The sequence below is a fragment of the Lactuca virosa genome, chromosome 8, assembly GCF_052849685.1.
Source record: "Lactuca virosa cultivar CGN04683 chromosome 8, Lactuca_virosa_CGN04683_v6, whole genome shotgun sequence".
Taxonomy (NCBI): Eukaryota; Viridiplantae; Streptophyta; class Magnoliopsida; order Asterales; family Asteraceae; genus Lactuca; species Lactuca virosa.
The window spans coordinates 216,432,062-216,457,888 of record NC_136433.1 but is presented as its reverse complement, the minus strand read 5'-3'; the positions used below and the strand labels follow the sequence as shown (position 1 = coordinate 216,457,888).

General features: G+C 37.7%; 1 protein-coding gene across 1 annotated transcript; it reads left to right on the top strand.

Moving 5' to 3' along the window:
• The first annotated feature begins 23,371 nt into the window (after positions 1–23,371).
• On the top strand, positions 23,372–24,430 carry LOC145133744 (AWPM-19-like family protein). Its single transcript, XM_079068710.1, has 4 exons — positions 23,372–23,561; positions 23,653–23,872; positions 24,009–24,054; positions 24,138–24,430. The coding sequence occupies exons 1-4, from the start codon at positions 23,435–23,437 to the stop codon at positions 24,249–24,251; spliced, it is 507 nt and encodes a 168-aa protein (XP_078924836.1). The 5' UTR covers positions 23,372–23,434; the 3' UTR covers positions 24,252–24,430.
• Positions 24,431–25,827: the final 1,397 nt, after the last annotated feature.

Here is a 25,827-nt window from a genome sequence, read left to right as displayed (position 1 = left end):
AATAATTCATGTAGAAATATTTTTAGGGAAATTATATATGTCAAAATCATAAGTTAAAATCATAAGTTGATTGAAATATATAAAAAGATTAGATAAATGTGAATACACATAAGCTAAAAAAACATATAATGGTCTCACTTCATGTACAATTACTGAAAATTTAAGATATATATATGTAGTAATAATCACATGTGTGTGTCAAAATAATAAATCATGAAGTATATTATACATATTAATCACCAAGTTGACCATGTTTTACAACACTACTCAATTCAGTAAGGAACCGATCAGGGAGTACTCGAGATTTTGTAACTCGTCTCGGTAAGGGGCCGAGTAGCGAGTACTCGGGGGAGTAATCGGAAAACTCGGTGAGTTTTACAACACTGGTTAGGCGTACCCCAACTTACGTTAGGCGTACTCTCGCGCATGCCACCTTGCATGCATGGGATTGTCTGGCCAATTATTTCTATTAGGGACCAAAATTGCCAAAATCTTCAAAGTACCATAACTTCCTAATCTGAGGTCCATTTCCAACGAACCTTATATCCACACAAAGGTGGCGAGAAGCTCTACGCTCCTAACAGCACACCCAAGCCTTAAAGCCTCCCGAACAAAACCCTAACTCCATAAAAGGTCGAGATATCAAATTACGATTATATCATTGGCTTACGAAGGCACAATCGAATACTTGGATCACTTATACCATGACACCCATATCCGAAATGGGCCAAATACTTCCTTTCCCAAAGCCCTAAGCCTCATGGCAACAAATGACTGGGCCGCAACCTCGAGCAACGGAGCAAATCTGAAACCGAGTGTTACAGTTACCTATTAAGTGAATATGTTAAGTCACATGTAACAAAGGTTGAATAATCTCAGAGTGATGGATTTGACCCTATTGCGCAACTCTTGTTTGAGTCTAACCATTGTAGGGATGAGTCTATTACTTGAAGGATTATCTAAGCTTTGTTTCATGTGATTGTATTCATGAGGTGGTTAACTGACATTATGGGGAGTTCTTTAGCAACTTAGAGGATTCAGAATGATTCTTGAGGAAAGTATGGATAGGTGTGGAAGGTAGTATTGGGCCTGTACTACTAAAAGCACATGATCCATCCTCGAATCGGGGAGGGTTTCAGAGATTCTAGGAATCCTGTGGGATGAGGATTCTTGGGTATGTTCTGATCATTTGCATGTTGTTTTTCGGTATGGTGATGAGCACTCAAGAAGGAGGTTCGAGATCGGATTCAAGATCAAGTGTAGGTACTGAGTCGATTGATGAGCGGATGCGGGAGTTCATCTCGTCGGAGATTACCTATGGTCTTTTGGAGCAGACCCATGTAATCTTTGGTATGGTCAAGGAGGGGATTTTGGAGATTTTGGATGGCATCTGGATGCACTTCGTACTGAGGTTATTGCTATTATGGGAGCTCGTACTCTTTCTTTCTGTGAGTTCCATGCATGTGGAGCTCCCGAGTTATTTGGGGAGAAGGACCCCATTGCCAGTAGGAGATGATTAGCGGATATGGCCAACGCTTTCAGGACGAGTTTCTGCCTCGAGGGGTCGAAAGTCAGATTTTCCTCCTGTCTTCTAAGGACAGAGCTCGAGATTGGTGGGAGGAGGTAGACTTCGCTTTGGGAGGCGAAGCCCTGGAGACGATGACTTGGGATGAGTTTGTGACCCGATTTAGGGCCGAGTTTTCACCAGCTATTGAGGTGCAGCAGTTGGTGAGGGAGTTTCAGGACCTTCGCAAGACGAATGAGACTGTGGCAAAGATCATTGCCAAGTTTCGGGAGAGAGCTGTGTTGGTTCCGCAGTATGCTGCAGACGAGGAGATGAAGAAGGTATGGTACCATGCCATGCTGATGGATGATATCAGGGAGTTTATGAATTTGTCACGATGCGAGACCCTGAATGGTATGATTGCTAGAGCCCGAGAGCGTGAGATTGATTTAGAGCACCTCGGAAAGAGGAAGCCAAAGCAAATTCATATTTCAGTCGGCCAGGTGAAGAGACCCGAGCCTCAGGATTCACGTTTGGGAGTCCATCAGGGCCGGGGCCGTTGTGCCAAGTGAGGGAGGACCCATGCGGGAGGATGTCGGGAGACAGGTCGAGGATGTTTCAGTTGTGGTCAGATGGGTCATTTTAGTAGGGATTGCCCCCGTGGGTCGTCTCTGATGTGTTTTCACTGCAACCAGGTGGGCCACAAGAAGGCCGACTGTTCGATGTTGAGGGGTGGAGCACTGAGTGCACCTGCTCCAGTTACTTTGAGGAGCACTGACGATCGTGAGGGTAGGGCAGGATCCCCAGCAAAAAGGAACCGAGCATTGCAATGTCGGTCAGGGGAGGCCAGGTTTTCATCAGATGCTATTGCGGGTATGTTACCTTTTTATTTCTTCTTGATTATTATCAGTATTTATATTGCCTTGGAATCTGGTTTTGGTATGGATAAGTATTATCTTTGGTTTAGTTCTCTGTTATTGTCTGGGTTATATCATCAAGAATTGTTATATTCCATTTGCATGACAAGAGTCATTAGGGGGTCGTATCTCGCTGAGCGGGATTCAGTTTGTTCGGTTGTTGTTATGGATATTTGATGGGGTCAATTCAGGGGTATCATTTGGAAGTTCTATGTTCGGATTAGCTGGTTAGTTCTCCAATGAAGTCGGAGTTTAGTCGTGTTAGCTTTTGTTCCGGTAGGATCGACAGTCGTCTATGGAAGGACATTTGGGTCCAATCATTACTGTTGCCAGGGAAGGAGCGGTAGCAACAAGATGGTGATGGCATTTCATGAATTTGTTGGTCATTGGAAGTGACATGGGAATTTTATAAGCGTAAGGGTTAAAGATGTTGGATATAGTGTCTAAGTCCATAACTATATTTGGTATGTACTTGACCCGACCCGGCATGGTCCATTTGGGTTGCACTTCACCCGAACAATTTACGGATAATCTTTTGAGAATAGTATAAGTTATGATTTATTAATATATTATAAGTTCTAATATATTAATATAAAATCATATTATTTAATTAGTGTTGATCTATAATTAATTTAGAATTAATTTAGAGATCAAAAGTATGACTAATTAAATATGGGCTCTTGTATTTATATAGTGTGGGCTAATGCTTATTTGGAATGGGCTAGGCTTGCATGGAAAGTCCATGGATACTCCATGGAGCTTTAAGCCATGGATCTTATGGAAATGAAAAGACATGGGTATTAGGGTTTACATGGATGTAACCCTAATCCACCACACTATATAAAGGAGGCTTTGGTTCTTGAAATTGCACTAGTTGATGTGTGTAAACTAAGAGGGCCGATTTCAAGAAGTTTGTGACTATTCTCTCAAGTTTCCAAGTTTGTGGTGATTTGTGACTTCCATTTGAGGCATCCACATTATTGGTGCTAGGCTCTCAAACTCCAAGCAATCAACTACTACTACAAAGTAAGTAATTCTACTAGTTTTATTTGATTCAAGTTCCCCATGTCATGCTAGATAGGATAAGAACCTTGGAAAATAATTATTTGCATGTATCATAGTCAAACATAGATCCAAGGTTTCTAGGGTTGCATGTACACCATAGGAGTGTTAGAATGCTCAAAACTCATCAGTGGTATCAGAGCCAGGTTTGTTTATTTGATACTTGATGCAAAAAAAAAAAAAAAAAAAAAAAAAAAAAAAAAACTTGAAAAATCGAAGTTTTGTTCAAAAGCTCGTATCAAAATTTCAAGTTTTCTATATGTACTTACGATTCTTGAAATTTTTGATATGAACATTCATAAACATATGAGTTTAGAAGATCATAGAAATTATGTGCTAATAATTGATTAGATTAATTCTTGATCTTTATGTGTTTTAATGGAGTCCATAACTAGTTCTTAAGTTATGGATAACCAAAAGTCACATTTATAAATAACCATTAAAAGAACACATAGGTTACAAAAAATGAAGAGTCTTCATTTTAATAACCATTAACTCATAAGTTATGAGAAATGAAAAGTTTTGAAAGTTTACAAAACTTGCCCTCAAGTTTTGGAACATGTAAAGTCATATTAAAAACTTTAGTTCCAACCCCTAGAATTTTAAAAGTTAAAATTCAACCCTTATACTTTATAATATTATAAGTTTAATAATATTTATATATGTATAAGATCAAGTCGTCTTACCGCTAGTACGCCTCATTCACGAAGCCGGTCTATAAGGGGGGTATAAGGTTGTTGCCTATAAAATGGCAACTTAATGGGTGTCCACTCTCACCCACCGCTTCCTTGATCGGTGGAGGGTCGTTAGCCGAACGGGTAGGACAAAGACTTATAAATTCTCATTAAAAGTATAATGATAATACTAAAGTAACTAAACTTTATTGAATTCCCAATCTTAGTTATTTTAGGAAAATGTGAATAAGGTGCTAATCCATGAAATTACACTTTACACTTTGTTTAAGTCGTTAGTGGAGCGTGTGTGGTTAACCGGCACACTAACTTGAACTTAACAAGGTAGGCAAAGGGTGACTTAATGTTTATCATAGTATCGATGGAGCGTGTGTGGTTAACCGGCACATCGATTGAGGGGTAATACATTAAGGGTACCAAGTAATTTTTATGGTTACTTCACACCTTGTTTTGTGATCATCGGCATCCCAGTCACAAAACTTGAAGGGCACACTCGAGATTGAAACATGCCATTGAAGAAAGTTCAATGAATCTCAAAGAATCTAGGAGTTTCTAAACCAATTAAAACCTAATTAAATATTTCATTTTTCATGGTGGAAATTGGTGAATCGTCATTCACCTACCTTCAAATATCTTATAGCTTAGATTACGGCATCCCTCTTCTAAGTTATAAAATATTGTGTTGGGTCCTAGCCTTAATATTACATTTGGGTGTTTTTTTAAGGACTATCTCTATATCTAATCTAATCTATTCCCTCTTCTTTTCAGATGTCTTCCAATAACAATGCTTCTGGCTCAAACCCTACTAGCTCCTTCTCTCTCATGAATCTTTGTGGGAGAGTCATCTTTGATGGGTCCAACTTTACAGATTGGATCAGAAACATCAGGATGGTCACTCGGTATGAGAACAAAGAATATGTTCTCGACAAGGAGCTGAATGTACCCGAGCCAACTGCTACTCCTGAAGAGCTTGCTGAATATGAGGTACATGAAAGAGATGCTACAAAAGTGGCATGCATAATGATGGCCACCATGACAGCCGAGCTCCAAAAGTCCTATGAGGACTATTATCCTTTTGAGATGCACCAGGACTTGATGGACCGCTACCATCAAAGTGCTCGTCAAGAGCGATATGAAATAATCTCCTCCATGATAACAACCCGAATGAAGGATGGTGAACCCATCACGGACCACATGCAGAAAATGCAAAGGTATGTGGACCGTTTACGGAAGCTGAATGTGAACTTCCCTGAGGAGTTAGCAATAGACATCATTTTGCACTCCTTGCCATCGTGTTATGATCAATTCTGCATGACATATCACATGAACAAGGAAGAAGTCACCCTCAGCAAACTTCAAGGACTCTTGAAGACCGCCGAAAGTGGTCTAAAGGGTAAGTCGGTTGTTACTACTCCTACTCCTACTCCAACTGCGGCCAATGTCTTGGCAATCGGGCATGGCAAAGGGAAGAAGAGAAAGAACCCTTCTAAGGGTACCAAGGGTAAGACCCTTGAAGGCTCCTCTTCAAGCAAAACCAAGAAAGGTTTTGTCACTCCTTCTGCTAACCCTAATGAGGCTGAATGCTTCTATTGCCATGAAAAGTCGCACTGGAAGCGAAACTGCTCAAAGTACCAGCAAGATTTGAAGGATGGGAAAGTAAAACCCAACCATGCAGGTATATACACTATATTGTCTAATAACTCACCTCATTCTAAGTCTTGGGTCCTTGATACAGGTTGTGGTATTCACATATGTTGTGATTTGCAGGGACTAAAAAGAAGTGAGAATGTGGAGCAGGGAAAGATAAACTTGATCATGGGAAACAGGAAAGCTTCACCTGTCACCAAGATAGGAGTTTATTCCTTAGTGCTAAATAGTGGGTTTACATTAGATTTGAATAAATATTATTATTCGCCAGAAATGGCAAGAAATGTTATTTCCTTTCATGCATTGTATAAACAAGGTTTTACCTTTTATTTTGATAATAATAATGGTAGTATTGATGCTTTCTTTAATAATGTTCTTTATTTTAAAGCATTACCTTGTGATGGCGTGTATGAAACTGTATCTGTTGTAGATAATCTAGGAAATAATGTATTGTGTATTAACTCTTCCACTAGCTTAGATAAAGCATCCTTATGGCGTTGTCGTCTTGGACATGTAAGCAAGAAACGCATAGGCCAACTCCAAAAGGATGGAGTCTTGGAGTCATTTGACCTAAAGTCAGATGATAGTTGTGAATCTTGTTTGCTTGGTAAAATGACAAAGTCACCTTTTACTGGCACTTGTGCTAGGGGTGAAGGTTTGTTGGACCTCATACACACGGATGTGTGTGGACCCTTCAGAACCGCCACAAGAGATGCTAATCGGTTCTATGTGACTTTTACTGATGATTTTAGTAGATATAGATATGTCTACCTAATCAAGCATAAGTAAGAAACCTTTGAGAAATTCAAAGATTTTAAGAAAGAAGTGGAGAATCAGTTGGGCAGGAACATTAAGATGCTTCGATCCGATCGTGGTGGTGAGTATCTTAGTACTGAGTTCCTTGACTATCTTAAGGAATGTGGGATTGTCTCACAATTGACACCTCCTAGGACACCACAGTTGAATGGTGTAGCTGAGAGGTGCAATCGGACCTTGTTGGACATGGTTCGTTCCATGATGAGTCGAGCTTCGCTACCAATCTCATTTTGGGGGTATGCCTCTGAGTATTGGATTCAACCCATGCTCACTTGTATCACTTCATGGAATTTATCTCGAGTGATCGTGAGACGGTAATATCCTATAAGTCTTCAAACCTAGATATATGATTTGTTGCCTATGAGTTGGTTATGCATTGATTGCACGAAAACGCATTGGTAACTCGATGTTATAAACCGTGCTTTTGTGTGTAATTCAACAAGTAGTAGAGCAAACATATGAGTCGAAGTTTATCTGTTCCTTCTAGGATTAGAAGCGATATCTGGGCCCCTCGATGATTTTGTTTTGACCTATGTACCGGGCCCGGTCAGAACTAAATTGATGTGTTCAGTTAAGTTCTATGTCAAACAAATCGGAAATCGGGAAACAAATGCTGGACAATAAGCAAGACCATGTTCCATGTATTTGTCCGGCTGATATCTAGAACAGAGGATTATATGATCACTTATCTAAAATGACGCTTCATAGTTCAACAGAGTTTAAAGAGCTACGATTGCTGATCAGTTCCTGAAGTCATACTTGCAACTATAGTTATTAGACTTATCCAAGTGGGAGACTGTTAGATATAGTGTCTAAGTCCATAACTATATTTGGTATGTACTTGACCCGACCCGGCATGGCCCATTTGGGTTGCACTTCACCCGAACAATTTACGGATAATCTTTTGAGAATAGTATAAGTTATGATTTATTAATATATTATAAGTTCTAATATATTAATATAAAATCATATTATTTAATTAGTGTTGATCTATAATTAATTTAGAATTAATTTAGAGATCAAAAGTATGACTAATTAAATATGGGCTCTTGTATTTATATAGTGTGGGCTAATGCTTATTTGGAATGGGCTAGGCTTGCATGGAAAGTCCATGGATACTCCATGGAGCTTTAAGCCATGGATCTCAAGGAAATGAAAAGACATGGGTATTAGGGTTTACATGGATGTAACCCTAATCCACCACACTATATAAAGGAGGCTTTGGTTCTTGAAATTGCACTAGTTGATGTGTGTAAACTAAGAGGGCCGATTTCAAGAAGTTTGTGACTATTCTCTCAAGTTTCTAAGTTTGTGGTGATTTGTGACTTCCATTTGAGGCATCCACATTATTGGTGCTAGGCTCTCAAACTCCAAGCAATCAACTACTACTACAAGGTAAGTAATTCTACTAGTTTTATTTGATTCAAGTTCCCCATGCCATGCTAGATAGGATAAGAACCTTGGAAAATAATTATTTGCATGTATCATAGTCAAACATAGATCCAAGGTTTCTAGGGTTGCATGTACACCATAGGAGTGTTAGAATGCTCAAAACCCATCAAAAGATTGTTAGAATTCAAAGATCCTTCTGAGGATGGGAAGTTGGAGTGAAGATTCGCCAGCTCAGAGCAAGGGTTTTGGTCTTTGTCACCAGCATAAAGGACTTAAGGATTCCATGTTGTATCATGGGAAGCGATTGGGGTTATCATACTCGCTGAGATTTCAGGGAGTATTCATATGGATTTCAAGAGTTGTGCGATCATCGATATTGGCTAGTAATGGAACGATATTATTGGTAAGCTCAGGTTGTCGACGGTTCGAGTTATAATAAGGTAAGATAGATTGGGAATTCATCAAATTGTGTGGGTTGGGCGAGCTTCGACAAACCCAAGCGGGGGAGAATCATTCAGAATTCCATGAGTTGAATCAGGTGTGAAACTAGGGTGAGTTGTACATCCCAGTCGGGAGGGAAGACGACTCAAGTGGTCGTCTGGATTGAAATTGTGTAAGTTGGGAGTTCAGGAAACTTCCAACAGCTGGTTGGCGTCTTCTTTGTGATGTATAGCAGGCATGTGGATGGATCTGGGTTGAGGGTTCTGTTAGAGCCTCGCTGCCTTTTCTTGTTTGATGAAGGCTTTGGGGTTCGAAGCATGTCCCAAACACCTGGTTGGGATAAATTTGGATGCGGGTTCGATTCAGGTTGATTTTGGTCGGTATGGTAGAGGTGTGGTAAGACCATGGGCGGTGAACATGGCAAAATAAACGTGTCGTAAGACTGCAGGGTGGCCGTAGCATTCAATGGGTTGGCAGATAGTATGGAAGTGTTGTAAGACTGCGGGGTGACCGTAGCATTCACCAGGATATCAGGCAGTTGTGGGAATTGTTGTAAGTCTACGATGGGATCGTAGTATTCGTCAGATTGAGATAGACCATCGTTGAGGTGGTCGTTGGTATAAAGGAGGATTAGTTTGTGCCTTGGGTAAGGCAGACAGTATTGTCGGGGAGCATTTCTATGTAATAGGAGGAGGACCATTGGGGTCCGAGGCGAGGTTAGGCCTGTGTAGCTCTCGATGGGGTGAGACCCATAGGCGTGGCCCGTTTGTTGTTATAGACTGGGTGAGACCCGTGTGCGAGGCCTGTATCATTATGGCAGTGCAGGTGAGAACTGGTAGAGACCGGTTGGGTCAAAGTATTGGATGACAGGTTTAGTGGGATGAGTATATGGTCAGTGAGTGGCATAGAGTAATGCATAGGCTAGGGTAGCCTTATCAGTTGGATTCTCAGGAACCTGGTGGCTGGACCAAGTGCGAGACTGGCAGTCTCAGCGGTGGTTTGGGGATTTTTATATCCCGATTTAGTGAATGGTTGCCGTGAATCAGAAGATTTTGCATGAAATGCAAGTGCAATCCTTGGATCTGAGGTTATGATTTATGTACCGAGTTGGCTTTTGGTTGAGACTCGCGTTGGGAATCGTTAGTGTATATGTGCAGGATCTCTATTTCAGCAGTATATGAATTAAGTAATATGTATGTCAAGGGCATCAGCTGAAGGGTTCAGGGTAAAGAGGGATGTTTTTAGTTCTGATGGTAGAAACGGCCCTTGTGATTGTGCTTTGGAAAGGTTCTACCTGTGTGTATGTCTGGCAAGTTATGGGGATTCAGAATTATATCAATAGCGTTTTGGTTCGGCAGTTAAGGAATCGGTGACTTGTTCAACGCTAGAAGGTTTAACTCCAAGATCGCCTCTTGTTGCTCATTATGCTCATGGATTCGTTAACTTTAGGATGAGTATATTATGATGGGTTTTGGCCATAAGAACATCCTATGTGCTCATGCAAACCCTAATGCTTGGATCTAGGTTTCTCTAATGAACATGATTTCATCCAAGACTTGCAAACCCTAGATCTAGTGTAAACAATTCAAAATTGATATAATAAAACAGATCTAGATGATTACCTCTTCTTGAAAGCTTGAATCTTGTTATCCTTGGAGCTTAGAGTCACAAATGTCACTCCTCTAATGGCTTACAAACACCAAGAAACAAGAGGATGATTTGGAGAGAGGTTGTGGGCACAAAATCGGCTCTAGGAACTCTTTAGGGTTTCTGGTAGCCGATTTCTGTAGCCCTAGGGGTCTTTAAATACTTGAGCTGCTAGGGTTATAGTCTGAAACCCTACTTGGATAACTTAGGCCTCAAGCAGTCCAAGGATCCTTCTAGAATAAGGCTTGGACGAATTCAAGGAGTCCATACACCTTAATTTCGTCCACCCTATCATCCATAAGAATCCACAGCCCAAAATCAACTATCACACAATTGACAGTTCCAGTCCCCTTTATTTAATTAATCTCTTTTAGCCACATAATTAATTCTTAATTAATTCTTATCTAATATTAATAGACCTATATGATTTCTCCTTTAATATATTAATCATATAATATATTAATAGAGCATAATAACCTATTTATTTATAAATCATCCTATCATGTTGCTTTGGTGAAGGCAACCCAAAAGGACCATGCACAACCGGGTCAAGTACTTACCAAATATAGTTATGGGCTTAGACACTAATCCAACAGTCTCCCACTTAGATAAGTCTAGTAACTATAAATGCAAGCACAATCCGATTAGCAATCGTAGCTCTCAAAGACGCTGTCGAACTCTGATCTTATCAGTAACCTGTCCTTTAGATAAGGGATCGTATAGTCCTCTGTTCTAGATATCTTGCTGACAATTACATGGAACATAGTCATACTTATTGTCCAGCAGTTTGTTTCTCGATCTCTGATTCGTTTGACATAGAACTTAATTGAACACATCAATTCAGTCCCGACCGGGCCCGGCACATAAGTCAAATTAAATCATCGAGGGGCCCTGATATCGCTTTTACCCTCTTAGGATAAAAAGAACAGATAAACTTCGACTTATATGCATTTACTATTCATTAATCAAATCATACACAACAATGCGTTTTATAACATCAAGTTACTGATGCGTTTACGCATTATCAATGCATAACCAATTAGCAAACAATAAACCATATATCTAGGTTTTAAGACCATATGATATTATCGTCTTGCGATCACTCGTGATAAATTCCATGAAGTGATTCCAACAAGCGTGGGTTTATTCCAATGCTCAAATCAAACTCATAAGCACTCATGAATGTTGTAGCAAACTTTTGCTATGTCTAATACATTTTAGACAATCTACACACCAATTCATGACAGTCTTCATTCATACCTACTTCCAACATATGAACGACTGTGGACGATTCGAATAATTCTTATTATTAAGGAAGTCAAAACATGCAAATTGAAACAATAGGCAAACAATTAACATAAGACAGTCACATTACTAATAAATAATACTCTTTTATTTAATCATCAAATGTTAATTACAGTTTATCTATTACACGTTTCTAAACTATCTAATTCAAACTAATATCGTCCTTCAGCCCGATACTCCTAGCGTGTTGCAAGTGCTTAACCTGACTCAGTCCCTTCGTAAGCGGATCTGCTGGGTTATCTTCTGACGATACCCTCTTAACTATGAGGAGTCATTCTTCCACCCGATGTCGAATAAAGTGATATTTTCTGTCGATATGTCGAGATCTACCATGATCCCTCGGTTCCTTGGTCAAGGCAACTGCTCCTTCATTATCACAGAAAATTTCCATGGGCTCCTTTATGGCTGGCACAACTCCAAGGTCTCCAATGAAGTTCTTTAACCATATTGCCTCCTTTGACACTTCACTTGCTGCAATGTACTCTGATTCTCATGTTAAATCAGCCACGGTCTCTTGCTTGGAACTTTTCCAAGTCACTGCTCCTCCATTAAGGGTAAAGACCCAGCCCGACTGCGAACAGTAGTTGTCCCTGTCAGTCTGAAAACTGGCGTCACTGTACCCTTGCACTTTTAAGTCATCAATCCCACCGAGGACTAGAAACCATTTCTTGGTCCTCCGAAGGTACTTAAGAATATTCTTGACTGCGGTCCAATGCGCTTTGCCAGGGTTTCCTTGATATCTGCTGACCATGCTCAAAGCAAATGCCACATCAGGGCGAGTACAAGTCATAGCATACATGATTGAGCCAACCGCGAAAGCGTAACGTACTCAGCTCATCTCTGCTATCTCGACTTCGGTGCTCGGACTTTGAGTCTTACTCAACTTAGCATTACTTTGGATTGGTAACTCTCCCTTCTTTGAATTCTCCATACTAAAACGTTTTAGTACCTTGTCCAAGTAAGTATTCTGACTAAGTCCTATTAGTCTCTTACTTCTATCTCTCACTATCCTTATTCCCAAAATATAGGAAGCCTCTCCGAGGTCCTTCATAGCAAAGAACTTCCCGAGCCAGGACTTAATTTCCTGCAGTGTCGGGATGTCGTTTCCTATGAGTAGTATGTCGTCGACATAAAATACAAGGAAGCTTACTATACTCCCACTGGCTTTGACATATACACATGATTCATCTTCGCTTCGCAGAAATCCAAACTCTTTAACTTTCTAATTGAAACAAAGATTCCATCTGCGAGATGCTTGTTTAAGTCCATAAATGGACTTCTAAAGCTTACACACTCTATTGGGATGCTTCGCATTGACAAAACCTTCTGGCTGATCCATGTAAACATCCTCAGCCAACTTCCCATTAAGGTTAGCGGTTTTGACATCTATTTGCCATATTTCATAGTCATGAAATGCAACAATGGCCAGCATCACCCTAATAGACTTTATCTTGGCAACCGGTGAGAAGGATTCATCATAGTCAACTCCAGGAGTTTGAGTGAAACCCTTCGCGACTAATCGCGCCTTATATGTGTGAATATTCCCATCCATGTCGGTCTTCTTCTTGAAGATCCACTTGCACCCGACCGTCTTACGACCTGGTACATGGTCAATCAAATTCCAAACTTGGTTGTCATACAGGGACTGAATCTCGCTGTCCATTGCCTCTTTCCACTTCGCAGACTCCGGGCCTGCCATGGCTTCCTTATAGCTATTAGGTTCGTCCAGATTCACTAGTGTACTATCACTAATGAACGTATCCCCTTCGGTAGTAATATGAAAACCATAAAACTGGGGTTGAACCCTAACTCTATCGGAACGTCTAAGAGGTAAGGATTCGTCAATCGGTTCACCCGGAGTTTCCAGCGTTAGAGGTTCCTTCATCGCTCGACTCTTGAATCTCTTCAAGATCGATTTGCCTCCCACTGTCTCCTTGTCTTATGAGTTCTCGTTCTCATAAAACCCCTATCCTCGCAATGAAGACAACGTTGTCACTCGGTCTATAGAAGAGATATCCAAAGGACGTTTGCGAATAGCCGATGAAAATACATCGCTCACTACGAGGTTCGAGCTTGTCGTGAGTCTCTCGTCTTACGAAAGCCTCGCAACCCCAATCCTTGATATGTGCTAAAGAGGGAGCTTTCCCTGTCCATATTTCGTGAGGTGTTTTGGCAACCTTCTTCGTAGGGACTAAGTTAAGTATATGGGTGGCAGTTTCTAAGGCATACCCCTAGAATGAGATAGGTAGCGAAGCACGACTCATCATGGAACGAACCATATCTAGCAATGGTTCGATTACGCCTCTCAACCACACCATTCAACTGTGGTGTCCTAGGAGGCGTCAATTGCGAAACAATTCCGCATTCCTTGAGGTAGTCGTGGAATTCAAGACTTAGGTACTCTCCACCTCGATCAGATCGAAGCATCTTGATTTTCCTGCCCAACTGATTCTCCACTTCTTGCTTGAACTCTTTGAACTTTTCAAAGGTTTCTGACTTATGCCTGATTAAGTAGATAAAACCATATCTGCTATAATCATTGGTAAAAGTCACGTAGAAGCGGCATGCATCCCTTGTAGTGGATCTAAATGGTCCACATACATCTGTATGTATGAGGTCCAATAAACCCTCACCCTTTGCACAAGTGCCAGTGAAGGGTGACTTGGTCATCTTTCCAAGTAAACAAGATTCGCACACATCATCGTCCCTAAGGTCGAATGACTCCAACACTCCATCCTTTTGGAGTTGGGCTATGCGCTTCTTGTTGACATGTCCAAGACGACAATGCCACAAGCATGCTTTATCCATACTATTGGAAGAATCGACACACAACAAATCATTTCCTAAGTTATCTACAACCATCACAGTTTCATATATTCCATTACAAGGCAATGCTTCAAAATATAAAACATTATTAAGATAAGCATAAATAGAACCCTTTTCATTATCAAATGAATATATAAATCCTTGTCTATACAAACCATGAAATGAAATGATGTTTCTTGCCATATCTGGTGAGTAGCAACAATTGTTTAAATCTAAACCTAATCCATTACTAAGCACTAAGGAATAAACTCCAATCTTGGTGACAGGAGACGATCTTCTGTTTCCTATGATTAGATTTATTCTTCCATGCTCCACATCCGTATTTCTTCTTAGTCCCTGCAAATCGGAACATATGTGAAAACCACATCCTGTATCAAGAACCCAAGAATTAGCATGGGATGAATCATTAGATTTAATTGTGTAAATACCTGTGAAAGATGGCTTGATCTTCCCATCCTTGATGGCCTGCAGATATTCTGGGCAGCTTCTCTTCCAATGCCCTATCTTGTGGCAGTGGTGGCACTCTGCCTCCTTAGGGTTAGAGTTGGGCTTAGCAAAACCAACTTTGGTTCCACTAGAAGAGGTACCATCTTGGGACTTTCCTTTGTGGTGGCTTTTTGAGGGAGCCTTCCTCTTCTTACCCTTCCCTTGTCCTATTGCCAAGACAGGAGCAACATCGGGAGTTGGAGTTGATGCAACAGATTTATCCTTGAGGTTGGTCTCAGCAGTCCTCAACAATCCTTGAAGCTTGCTCAAAGAGACCTCCTTCTTGTTCATGTGGTAGGTCATGCGGAACTGGCTATAGCGGGGAGGCAAGGAGTGAAGGATGATATCAATTGCTAAATCTTCATCAAAGTTCACATTTAACTTCAGCAAGCGATCGACATATCTCTGCATCTTTTGCAGATGAGCGGTAAGGGACTCCATTGCCCATTTTGGTAGTGATCATCGAAGTGATGATCTCATACCTTTCCTACCTAGCGCTCTGGTGGTATCGGTCCAGCAGATATTGGTGCATCTCGTAGGGGTACATGTCCTCATAGGACTTCTGGAGTTCTGCAGTCATAGTCGCCAGCATGATGCAATGGACTTTCGTGGCATCACGCTCGTGGGCCTCAAAGGCCGCGATCTCTTCAGCAGAGGCAGTGTTGATGTCAATCTCCTGCAGCTTCTCATCGAGGACATACTCTTTGTCCTCGTAGCGAGTGACCATGCGAAGGTTGGGGATCCAACCATTGAAATTGGACCCGTCAAAGATCACTCTCCCACACAAGTTCATGAGTGAGAACGAGCCAGAGGAGTTTGAACCAGAAGCGTTGTTGTTGACGTTCGACATCTGAAAAAGAAAAGAACAAAGTTTGATTAGAAATGAATCCCCAATTAAACACCCAAATGAGAAATTAGGGCTAGGATCCAACAACATTATTTACAAATTAGAAAAGGGATGTCGTAATCCAAAATGCAAATAATTTGAAGGTAAGTGAATGACGATTCACTAATTCTCCACCATGAAAAACGAAAAGCGGATTAAGTTTTAAGTGTATTGAAAACTCCTAGATTCTTTTGAGATTCATTGAACTTTTCAATGGCATGTTTAAATCTCGATATGCCCCTCTAGTTTGTGACTGGGATGCCGAGGATCACAAAGCGGGTGTGAATAACCATGCAAATATACATGGTGCCCTCATTGTTACAGTCACCTATTCGATGTGCCGGTTAACCACACACGCTCCATCGAACTATGACAAACAATGAGTCACCCCTTGCCACCTTTGCTTAGAAACCAATTAGTGTGCCGGTTAACCACACACGCTCCACTAACGCCTTAGCAAGGGTACAAAGTGTAATTTGATGGAATTTCATCAATTCACTTTTGCCTAAAGTAACTAAGATTGAGAATTTTGTAAAAAACATTTAGTTACTTTATATAGATTCATTATACTTTTAATGAGGAAAGGTTTGCCCTATCCTACCCGTTCGGCTAACGACCCTCCAGCAATCAAGGAAGCGATGGTGAGAGTGGACACCCATTAAACGGTCATTTTATAGGCCATAACCTTATACCCCCCTTATAGATCGGCTTCGTGAATGAGGCCTACTAACGGTAAGACTAGCATTTTAAGTTTTATATATATATATATATATATATATATATATATATATATATATATATATATATATATATATATATATATATTAATCTTATAATATTATAAAGTATAAGCTTGAATTTTAAACTTGTAAAATTCTAGGGTTTGAAATTTAAATAGTTCAAATTAAACATTTTAATCATAAAATTTAAATTTCAAAACTTGAGGACAAGTTTTGAACTTTTTCAAAACACAAAGATCAAATAGCAAATAATTTTCAATTAAACATTTAATTTAATAATTATCTAAATTTGACCTAGTCAATATTACTTGCAAGATAATTCAACAATTAATTTAAACAATCAAGTATTATCGAATAAGGAATTAATTATTCAAACAATTGGTATTTATCTTTTGTTTTGATGAGGATATTGACAAAAAGGTAATAAAATTCGGATTTAATTATGCTAAAACGATTTAGGTAAGTATCCTTAAGCAAAACAGCAAGAAATCCCGAAATTCCCTCTGTGTGACGCTCCAACTCGCCGAGTCCCCTTATGGACTCGTCAAGTTCATCCTACTCGTCGAGTCCACAATGGGACTCGCCGAGTTCATCAGGCAGAGTGCACAAAAACGATTTTTACAAGCAAGAATCAAACACAAAGCATCAAATTCAAGAGAAGCCAATCAAGTCTTTGATACCACTGATGGGTTTTGGCCATAAGAACATCCTATGTGCTCATGCAAACCCTAATGCTTGGATCTAGGTTTCTCTAATGAACATGCTTTCATCCAAGACTTGCAAACCCTAGATCTAGTGTAAACAATTCAAAATTGATATAATAAAACAGATCTAGATGATTACCTCTTCTTGAAAGCTTGAATCTTGTTATCCTTAGAGCTTAGAGTCACAAATGTCACTCCTCTAATGGCTTACAAACACCAAGAAGCAAGAGGATGATTTGGAGAGAGGTTGTGGGCACAAAATCGGCTCTAGGAACTCCTTAGGGTTTCTGGTAGCCGATTTCTGTAGCCCTAGGGGTCTTTAAATACTTGAGCTGGTAGGGTTATAGCCTGAAACCCTAATTGGATAACTTAGGCCTCAAGCAGTCCAAGGATCCTTCTAGAATAAGGCTTGGACGAATTCAAGGAGTCCATACACCTTAATTTCGTCCACCCTATCATCAATAAGGATCCACAGCCCAAAATCAACTATCACACAATTGACAGTTCTAGTCCCCTTTATTTAATTAATCTCTTTTAGCCACATAATTAATTCTTAATTAATTCTTATCTAATATTAATTAAACTATATGATTTCTCCTTTAATATATTAATCATATAATATATTAATAGACCATAATAACCTCTTTATTTATAAATCATCATATCATGTTGCTTTGGTGAAGGCAAACCAAAAGGACCATGCACAACCGGGTCAAGTACTTACCAAATATAGTTACGGGCTTAGACACTAATCCAACATTTTACTCGAAGGATTATCTAATCCCTTTTATCAAGTGAAAAGTTTCTGGTAGCAGCAAATGGTCGGTGATTCTGTTTTAGTGGAAACAACAAGTTAATCAAGGGATGGAAGTGTTATGATCAGTTGGAACACGAAGCGGAATTGTAATATCAGCATTTCAGCTTGGGTTGTCTGTCAGGGAGTCAGACAGGGTTTAGAATTTCAGATTTTTGGCAGAGTAGTAATGGTTATTCTTCACGGGTAGTGGAAGAAGTGTTCTAGTTATCCGGGTGGTTGGGAGGTAGTAAGGAGAGATTTCAAGGACGAAATCTAATTTAAGTGGGGGAGAGTTGTAACACCATGGTTTCCATTTTTGGTTCTTTGGTCCAAACGCCATGCGTTTTGCATAGAATGCTCGACGTTCAAATGCCAGGCGTTCTATGATGGACGCCAAACGTTTGAACTCAGAGACCAAACCCTAATTTTTAGTGTTTTCGCCCAATTTAAAGAACATTATGGCCTCAAAACCCTTCACCACTCTAGCCTCCATCCTCATTTCGAAAGCCCTAAGTTTGTAAGAGAGTTTGAAGCATTGGTTCATCTTTTTCTTATCATTTAGTATTCTTGATAAGAGAAGGAAGATCTTTGGAGTATTGTAGTTGTTCTCTAGCTTGTAGTTATGGACTCGTGACATCTTGGAGCATCATTTTGTGGTATCAAGTTTTGAAATTGATCAACATATCTCTAGATATTGTTTATGTTAGAAGTTTATGCTTCTTATCCCCATTTTCTTGGTCTTTTGGGTAGGAGCTACCTTAGACCAAAGGAGTTGTCCTTTTGGACGTTTTAGGGTAGATTAAGTGATAAAAGTGTGACCTTGGACCTTCCTTTCACTCCATTCAAGTTTTGAGGTGTCTTAATGGGTTAGGGAGTTTGAGTTTTAGCTTTTAGGCTCATTGTAACCATGCATGGCCATAAAATCTACAACTTTATGGCTTTAGACGTTCTATTAGCTATGGATCTGAAGTTGGACTTGATATCTTAAGCCATTAAGTCATTTGTTTGGAAATTGGTGAACAGCGAGCAAACGCCAGGCGTTTTCATGTGAACGATTGAAGTTCGGATGCCAGGCGTCATAGGGAGGAATGACAGGTGTTCTGTGCAGAAGCCCAATGGGTTGATTTTGGGCCTTGGGTCATTAGGGGTCTTGGGCATGTATAAAAAGGGCAAAATGGTCTTTTGCCCTTATCTTGATGAGGAATGGACTAGACTGTGGGTTTAGGTTAAACCCTAATTATTGATTGGGTTTGTTTCTGGTTTTGGTTTAGCGTGAGGAGCAGTGTTCGCCACAAATCGAGTGTTGTTTCAGTTATCATCAGTAGAGGTGAGTCTCCTCACTGTACTCGTGGGTCGAAGGCACCAATGTTGGCCCTCTAGGATATGTTATGCTAGTTGTCTATGTGACTCTTGCATGGTATGTAGGGTTAGGCCCATTAGTATGCTTGGTTGGGCCTATTAGTATGTTGGGCTAGGCCCATTTATATGTTGGGCTAGGTACATGGATCAGGAAGGGATAAGCCCATTGTATATTATGTAGGTGCTAACTGTCTTCGTGACTTTTGCATTTGTATGATCGGGCTAGGCCTATTGATTTGGCAGGTCTAGGCCCATTATGGTGGGTTGGGCCCAATATGCGGGTTGGGCCCAATGTGAGGGCTAGGCCCAATGGTATGTATGATATGTGGTATCTTGGGGAACTCACTAAGCTTTGTGCTTATGTTTTTTATGGTTATAGTTTCAGGTACTTTCGGTTCGAAAGGGAAGGGCCCGGCGTGATCATAGCGCATCCACCCATGTTTCCGCATTATGATGATTTTGTGATTGTACTCAGATAAATGTTTTTCTTATAAAGTGCCTTTGAATATTTAGAAAAATGATAATGAATGTTTAAGTTAAAGTTAATCAATGTTTGTTTGAATTAAAAATGAAATTTTTACCTCATGTTTTTTAGGTCGTTACATAGGATGAATTTAATCATGAACCAATGGCTCTGATACCACTGTTGGGTTTTCTACGCATCAAATACACTCTAAACTAGGTAGCAGAAAAATCGAAACTACGATATAGCTAAGTGTACATGTAACCTATGGATCTATGGTTTCATGCTAATTACATCTATCTTAGAAAAAGAAAATAAAAAGAAGAAAAACATACCTCTTATGTAGCCCTTGATCTCCATGCTTGAGATATTGATCTTGTCCTCTACGAATTTGCTTGGATGAGAGGACCCAAACCAGAATCCCTCTAATGGTATTACACCCAATAAAACCAAAGAGTGGAATAAAAATATCTAGGAGAATGGTCAATTTCACAAATCCTAATAGGGTTAGAAATCATCCCTATGGGAAGAGAAGAAGATGCGAAACTTCAAGCCAAAGAATGAACAAGGAAGAATGAATCCATAAGGCCTTATTTATAGCCTTGGATACCTTCCACGGTTTTATCCTCAAGCCCATGTGGCATGGATAACCCTAAGAACGAAATACCCTTTATCATAAGGGAATTTTCGTCCACCACCTTTCTTTCTAGGGTTTTGGAACATTCCTGATTAACCAACTATCGATTAATGAATATTCAACCATTTGATTAATTAAACTGTAAATTAACTCCGAAAATATATTTTTAATTAGTTTCTAATTAATTATCTACCATTTTAATTTATAAACCAATTTCTCTTTTTCTTTATTCTACTCAATTTGGGTCTTGAGGGCAACCCACAAGGACTCTATTATTATTAGAAATATTACCAATAGTTAATGACCTTTGACACTCTTTCCAACAATAAATTACTTGATAAAACATATAACAATGAATAGACAATTAAAATACAATCCATTCATATATTTTGCATCAAGTATTATATATCAAAAACAAAAATATTTAAGGTCATAGTTAAAGAATAAAGACTTCAAAAGTCAAAAATGGACAATAAATATAAGATGGAGGTAATATGTATATATATATATATATATATATATATATATATATATATATATATATATAATAGGGTTTTTTTTTTCGGATTACATATCAACTTATTTTTATTTCTCGTAAAAAGACCTTGTATTTTTTTCAATTTGGCCCTTTTAGCAAGCTTATCAAAAATCTTTCGGTGTTATACATCTTTTCTAGAATAGAAAAAACTCAATTTTTACACAGAAAAACCCTGATATTTTACAAAAAAATCTTTTGAACCAACGTTTTCGTTTTGGATCATAAGTCTCATGTTTTTCTTGTTTTTGTTGTAGTGTTTATGGTAGTTTTTAACATTAAAATCTGACAGAAATATTTGTTTTTTATACAATAATATATATATATATATATATATATATATATATATATATATATATCCAATTCTTGTTGGCACAATGCATATCAAAATATATTTGTATGATGCTAAATGATTCTAGTAGGTGAAGAACAAATGTCTGGTTTGCATTGAGAATGTTTCTAACGAGCAACAAATGAAAGATTAGATTAGATTCAAAATGTAGACTGGTGTTTGAAACTCTTTTTCTATTTGATTCTTCAAGCAATCTAAGATATTAAGTCAACTTAGACCGCTAATTTTTACCCTTTACACTCTCTAAGTATCCTACAAATAAATTTTGATATGCATTTACTAATAACAACCACATACAATCACCTTAATATGTATAATTGAGGAGGGTTCAATTAAGAAAAAAAAGGTTGAGAATGGGGGAATCATTTTCAGCCACTCATTTATTTTGGCCGCAAAAGCCTCCGTCGTACCAGCGGAAATGAGAAATGAATAGACATATGTTTTCCAACAAAACATATTTCCTTAAATTATGCTAATCATTACCTTACTATATACAAAAACATAGTTTTTTTCGTTTTTTATTTTTATTTTTAAGAAGCTATTTTTATCGAAAAATGATTTTAAATATACCAAAATTCATGATTTTTTATTCTCTACAAATAGACATCCATATTGATATAGTTTTAAAATAAAATAAAAAAGTTATTTTTTTATATTTTCAGCTATCGTTATTCCTAAGTGAATAAAAATGCGTCAGGTTTTATTACAGTACATTCGTTATTCACTTATGAATAAAAAGTATGATTAATTTTTTTACAATTTAAGTATCATTCATATATGAATATAACATATAATAAACATAGTATATTCATATTTAAATATTAGACGATGCATTCACTTGTGAATATTAACATAGTATATTCACTTGTGAATATTAGATGATATATTCACTTATGAATATTAAATGATATTTTCATATGTGAATATTACATAATATTACATGGTATATCACATGTGAATATTACATAGTATATTTACTTGTGAATATTAGATGATATATTCACTTATGAATATTACACAGTATATTCACATATGAATATTACAAGGTATATTCACTTGTGAATATATTCACTTATGAATATTAGAAGGTATTTTCAAATATATATATAATTTTTATATATTATTAACATATGAATAACATACAGACTTGCATATTTGTTTTGTGTTTTTAATAATCATATATCGATTCAGGTGAGAAAACATATTCATATGTGAATATAACGTGGTAATTTAGTTTATGCATTTCATCAAACAGTTGGAGTGCATACAAGTTAACTATTTTAAAAATGTTAAAAACATGATACTTCCGATTCAAGTTAACAATTCCAAATCATCATATACTTCCGAGTTCGACTTCAGATGCGACATCCTATGTCTGATCGATTTCTCATTTGATTTTGATTTTCGAAAATCCGATTGGGAACCTGTGAGTACCGATTCCGAGTCCTTCAATGTCGACTGTGACTGCAAGTCCAGAACTCCGATTCTAATTTCATGAACAACGAAGAAATTCTGATTCCAACTGAGTTCGTTTGCGAATCTGGGAAATTCCAGTTCCAAATCCGTTATGAACTTTAACAAATGCTTGCAAGCTACGAACATTCGGAGTATTCAACAAAAAAATCGATGAAATTGATGAATTTGGGTTGCGAATATGTCTTGAACGGCGAACCTCCCAGCCACGAATATCGATGATTGATTAACAGTAGATGACATTGATGATGGTTTAGTTGAAGAAATTTGGATGATTGTTGAAGGTTGGAGGAGAAATTTTGATGATGAACGAACCGTTATTGGTTATTATAAAAATTCAAACGCATTCTGTCGATTTTTGTCAGGTTTTTGGTTTTTCGGTTTCGGTTTTCAGTTCGGTTTTTTTATCATCCCTAATTATTGGTAAAAGAAATGGTATTTTTTAGAGAAAAATAAATGTTTCTGGTTTAATTTAGAAAAAACTTAGTATATAAGTGTTTTATGATATTAACCGAAAATTTAATATATATGTAAATGAACAAACTAACATTAGTTTATCCCTAATTAAGGGATGCTTTTCCTCGGCCGGGTGCAAGAGGAAAGAATTGAGTCGTTTCTTTGGTTTGAAGCCAACCACAAATTTAAACCTAAAGCAAAACAAATGTTATTAATCACCATTATATATCTTCAGCTCCTTCAAGCAGATGATCAAAAGTATCAAAACATTGTGATCGATCAATCATCTTTACAGGCCATGGCTTCTGGAGCTGGGCAACCTGCAACATTCTTCCTCTTCTTCATTAACCTCGTGCTTTTTTTAATCATCACCATTATTGCCTCCTGGGCTGTTAACCATGGCATCGACGACACCCATCAACAAGGTACATATTAATTACATATCTGAATTCGATTTTAATCATGTATTTCTACCAATGAGTAGGGTTTTGATATTATGATGCGTAACTTCTGCAGCATCTGTTTTAAGTATTCCGGCAAGAATATTTCCGATATACTATCCATTCGGCAATATGGCCACGGGCTATGTGGTTGTCTTGTCTCTTTTAGCTGGGGTTTTGGGCTTGGTGACCTCCCTCACCGGAATCTATAATGTAGCTCAATGGAATGCTTCCAATCTATACGCAGCTTCTGCTTCTTCTCTACTCAGTTGGACACTCACACTGCTTGCCATGGGGTACGTATTTCATACTTACACATCTTTCTTAATTAGCATCTTAATTAGCAAGTGGAAGGAAACTTATAATGCACCATTTTAAAACACTTTCATGCTTCTCACACTTATATGTCGTTAATTATCAATCTTTCTTCAGATTTGCCTGCAAAGAGATAGAAATCGGCTGGACTGGTAACACCTTGGTACGTAGTTCTATTTGCTATTCGAACCATTTTTAAATCAAGAAATTAACGAAGTGCCTCTAATGGTGTCGTGTTGTTTGCAGCGTGTTCTAGAGACAATCTTGATAGTTGTAACCGGGACACAGTTATTTGGCATGATTGCGATTCATGCAGGGATCGAAGAAGTTTCGAGGTATGGTGGCGGCGGAAGAGTCTAATTAAGTATCAAATTGTGTTGTTGATTGCTTATGCATGATCTTGATGACTTGTTTATATAATGTAATTAATTTCTATTTTATCAAGAATCGTGTCCCAATGAAGCCATATATATTGTTTGAACTTTGAAGAGATATTTTTTTTATTTTTTATATTTTTTAATAAATTTTCAATTATATTCTACCGTTTAATAATTATAATATAAGCAACAATTGGAGATATTTAGTGAAGGTACATTCATAATTGTTATTGTTCTACGTTAAATTTTAGATCTAAAAGCAAATATACCTTGTTTATGTAGTACTTTGATGAAATTCATTAAAAAAAACATTTTAATGTGAGGAACAAGAAACTTCATTCTTGGCCATTAGGGTTATGTTTAACATACTAGCTGAAAAGTTAGTTGTTAAATAAAAAACTAGTTGATAGCTGGAAAAATTAACTGATAAAAAATGATATTTGATAAAACTAGCTGAAATATATAAAATGACATAAAAATGTCTTTAAAAGAAGAATGTGTTTCTATAATTAATTAAAAGGGAAATATTTGGAAATTAAAAAAAAAGAAAAACCTCATCAAATGAGTACATTGGTAATGTAATATATTTTTCTATCGGTCATTTACTTATGGAAAAGTATAACAAAAAATTTGGATTGCTTTGATTATGGAAAAAAAATTCTAATTTTCTGAAAAACTTTTCTAAGAAAAAGTAAAGTTTTTGAAAACTCATTTGGTTTGATAAATTTTCAAAAAAGTTACGGAAAACAATATTTTTTGTTTTTTAAATTTACAAAGAACTTGAAAAACTAATAATTATTGTTTTATACACTTTTCAATTTCTAAAACAATGGATTTTATATTAAAATCTAACTAGCAAAAGTCAGCCAAAAATAAATATTAAGCAATAGTTTTTTTTTTTTTTTTTTGAAACGGCAAATTTAATTTACTTCTAAACTACACCTTAAATTCACCTATGTCCACGACGAAACTTGAACCCTCAACCTCAAGGAGGGAGGACAACACTGGATACCGTTGGGCTAAAAACCCTTTGGTAAATATTAAGTAATAGCTAACCGAGGGTTTTTAAATCACACAACCAGGTTAACAGCACTATGTCTATTTTTTAGTTTTATTTTGTAGAAGTGAATAAGATTTGATATGTGAATCAAGTCCAATTCATGAGTAATTATTAATATTTGAAAGATGATTGAATCCTAAATTTATAAGGACCGAATAATCCAGGGGGTTTCATTTTCTTTAGTTTATGACTTTTTTGAAAAAGCCCATGTTTTATAAGTTTCGATGTCAGCCAAAGCATTAGTATATAAAAGACAAAACTTCATAAATGGTCCCAGTGGTATCCCGAAATCCATAGTTTAGTCCTCAAATTCAAAAAACTTCACAGATGGTCCATGTGGTTTCAAAACTTTTAATGTTTGGTCCTTATTGCTCACTCTGTTAAGTGTTAGCCGTTAACTGAAGGATATTTTCGTCATTTTACTACACAGGACCATTTATGCAGCTTTGTCTTTTATATATATATATATATATATATATATATATATATATATATATAT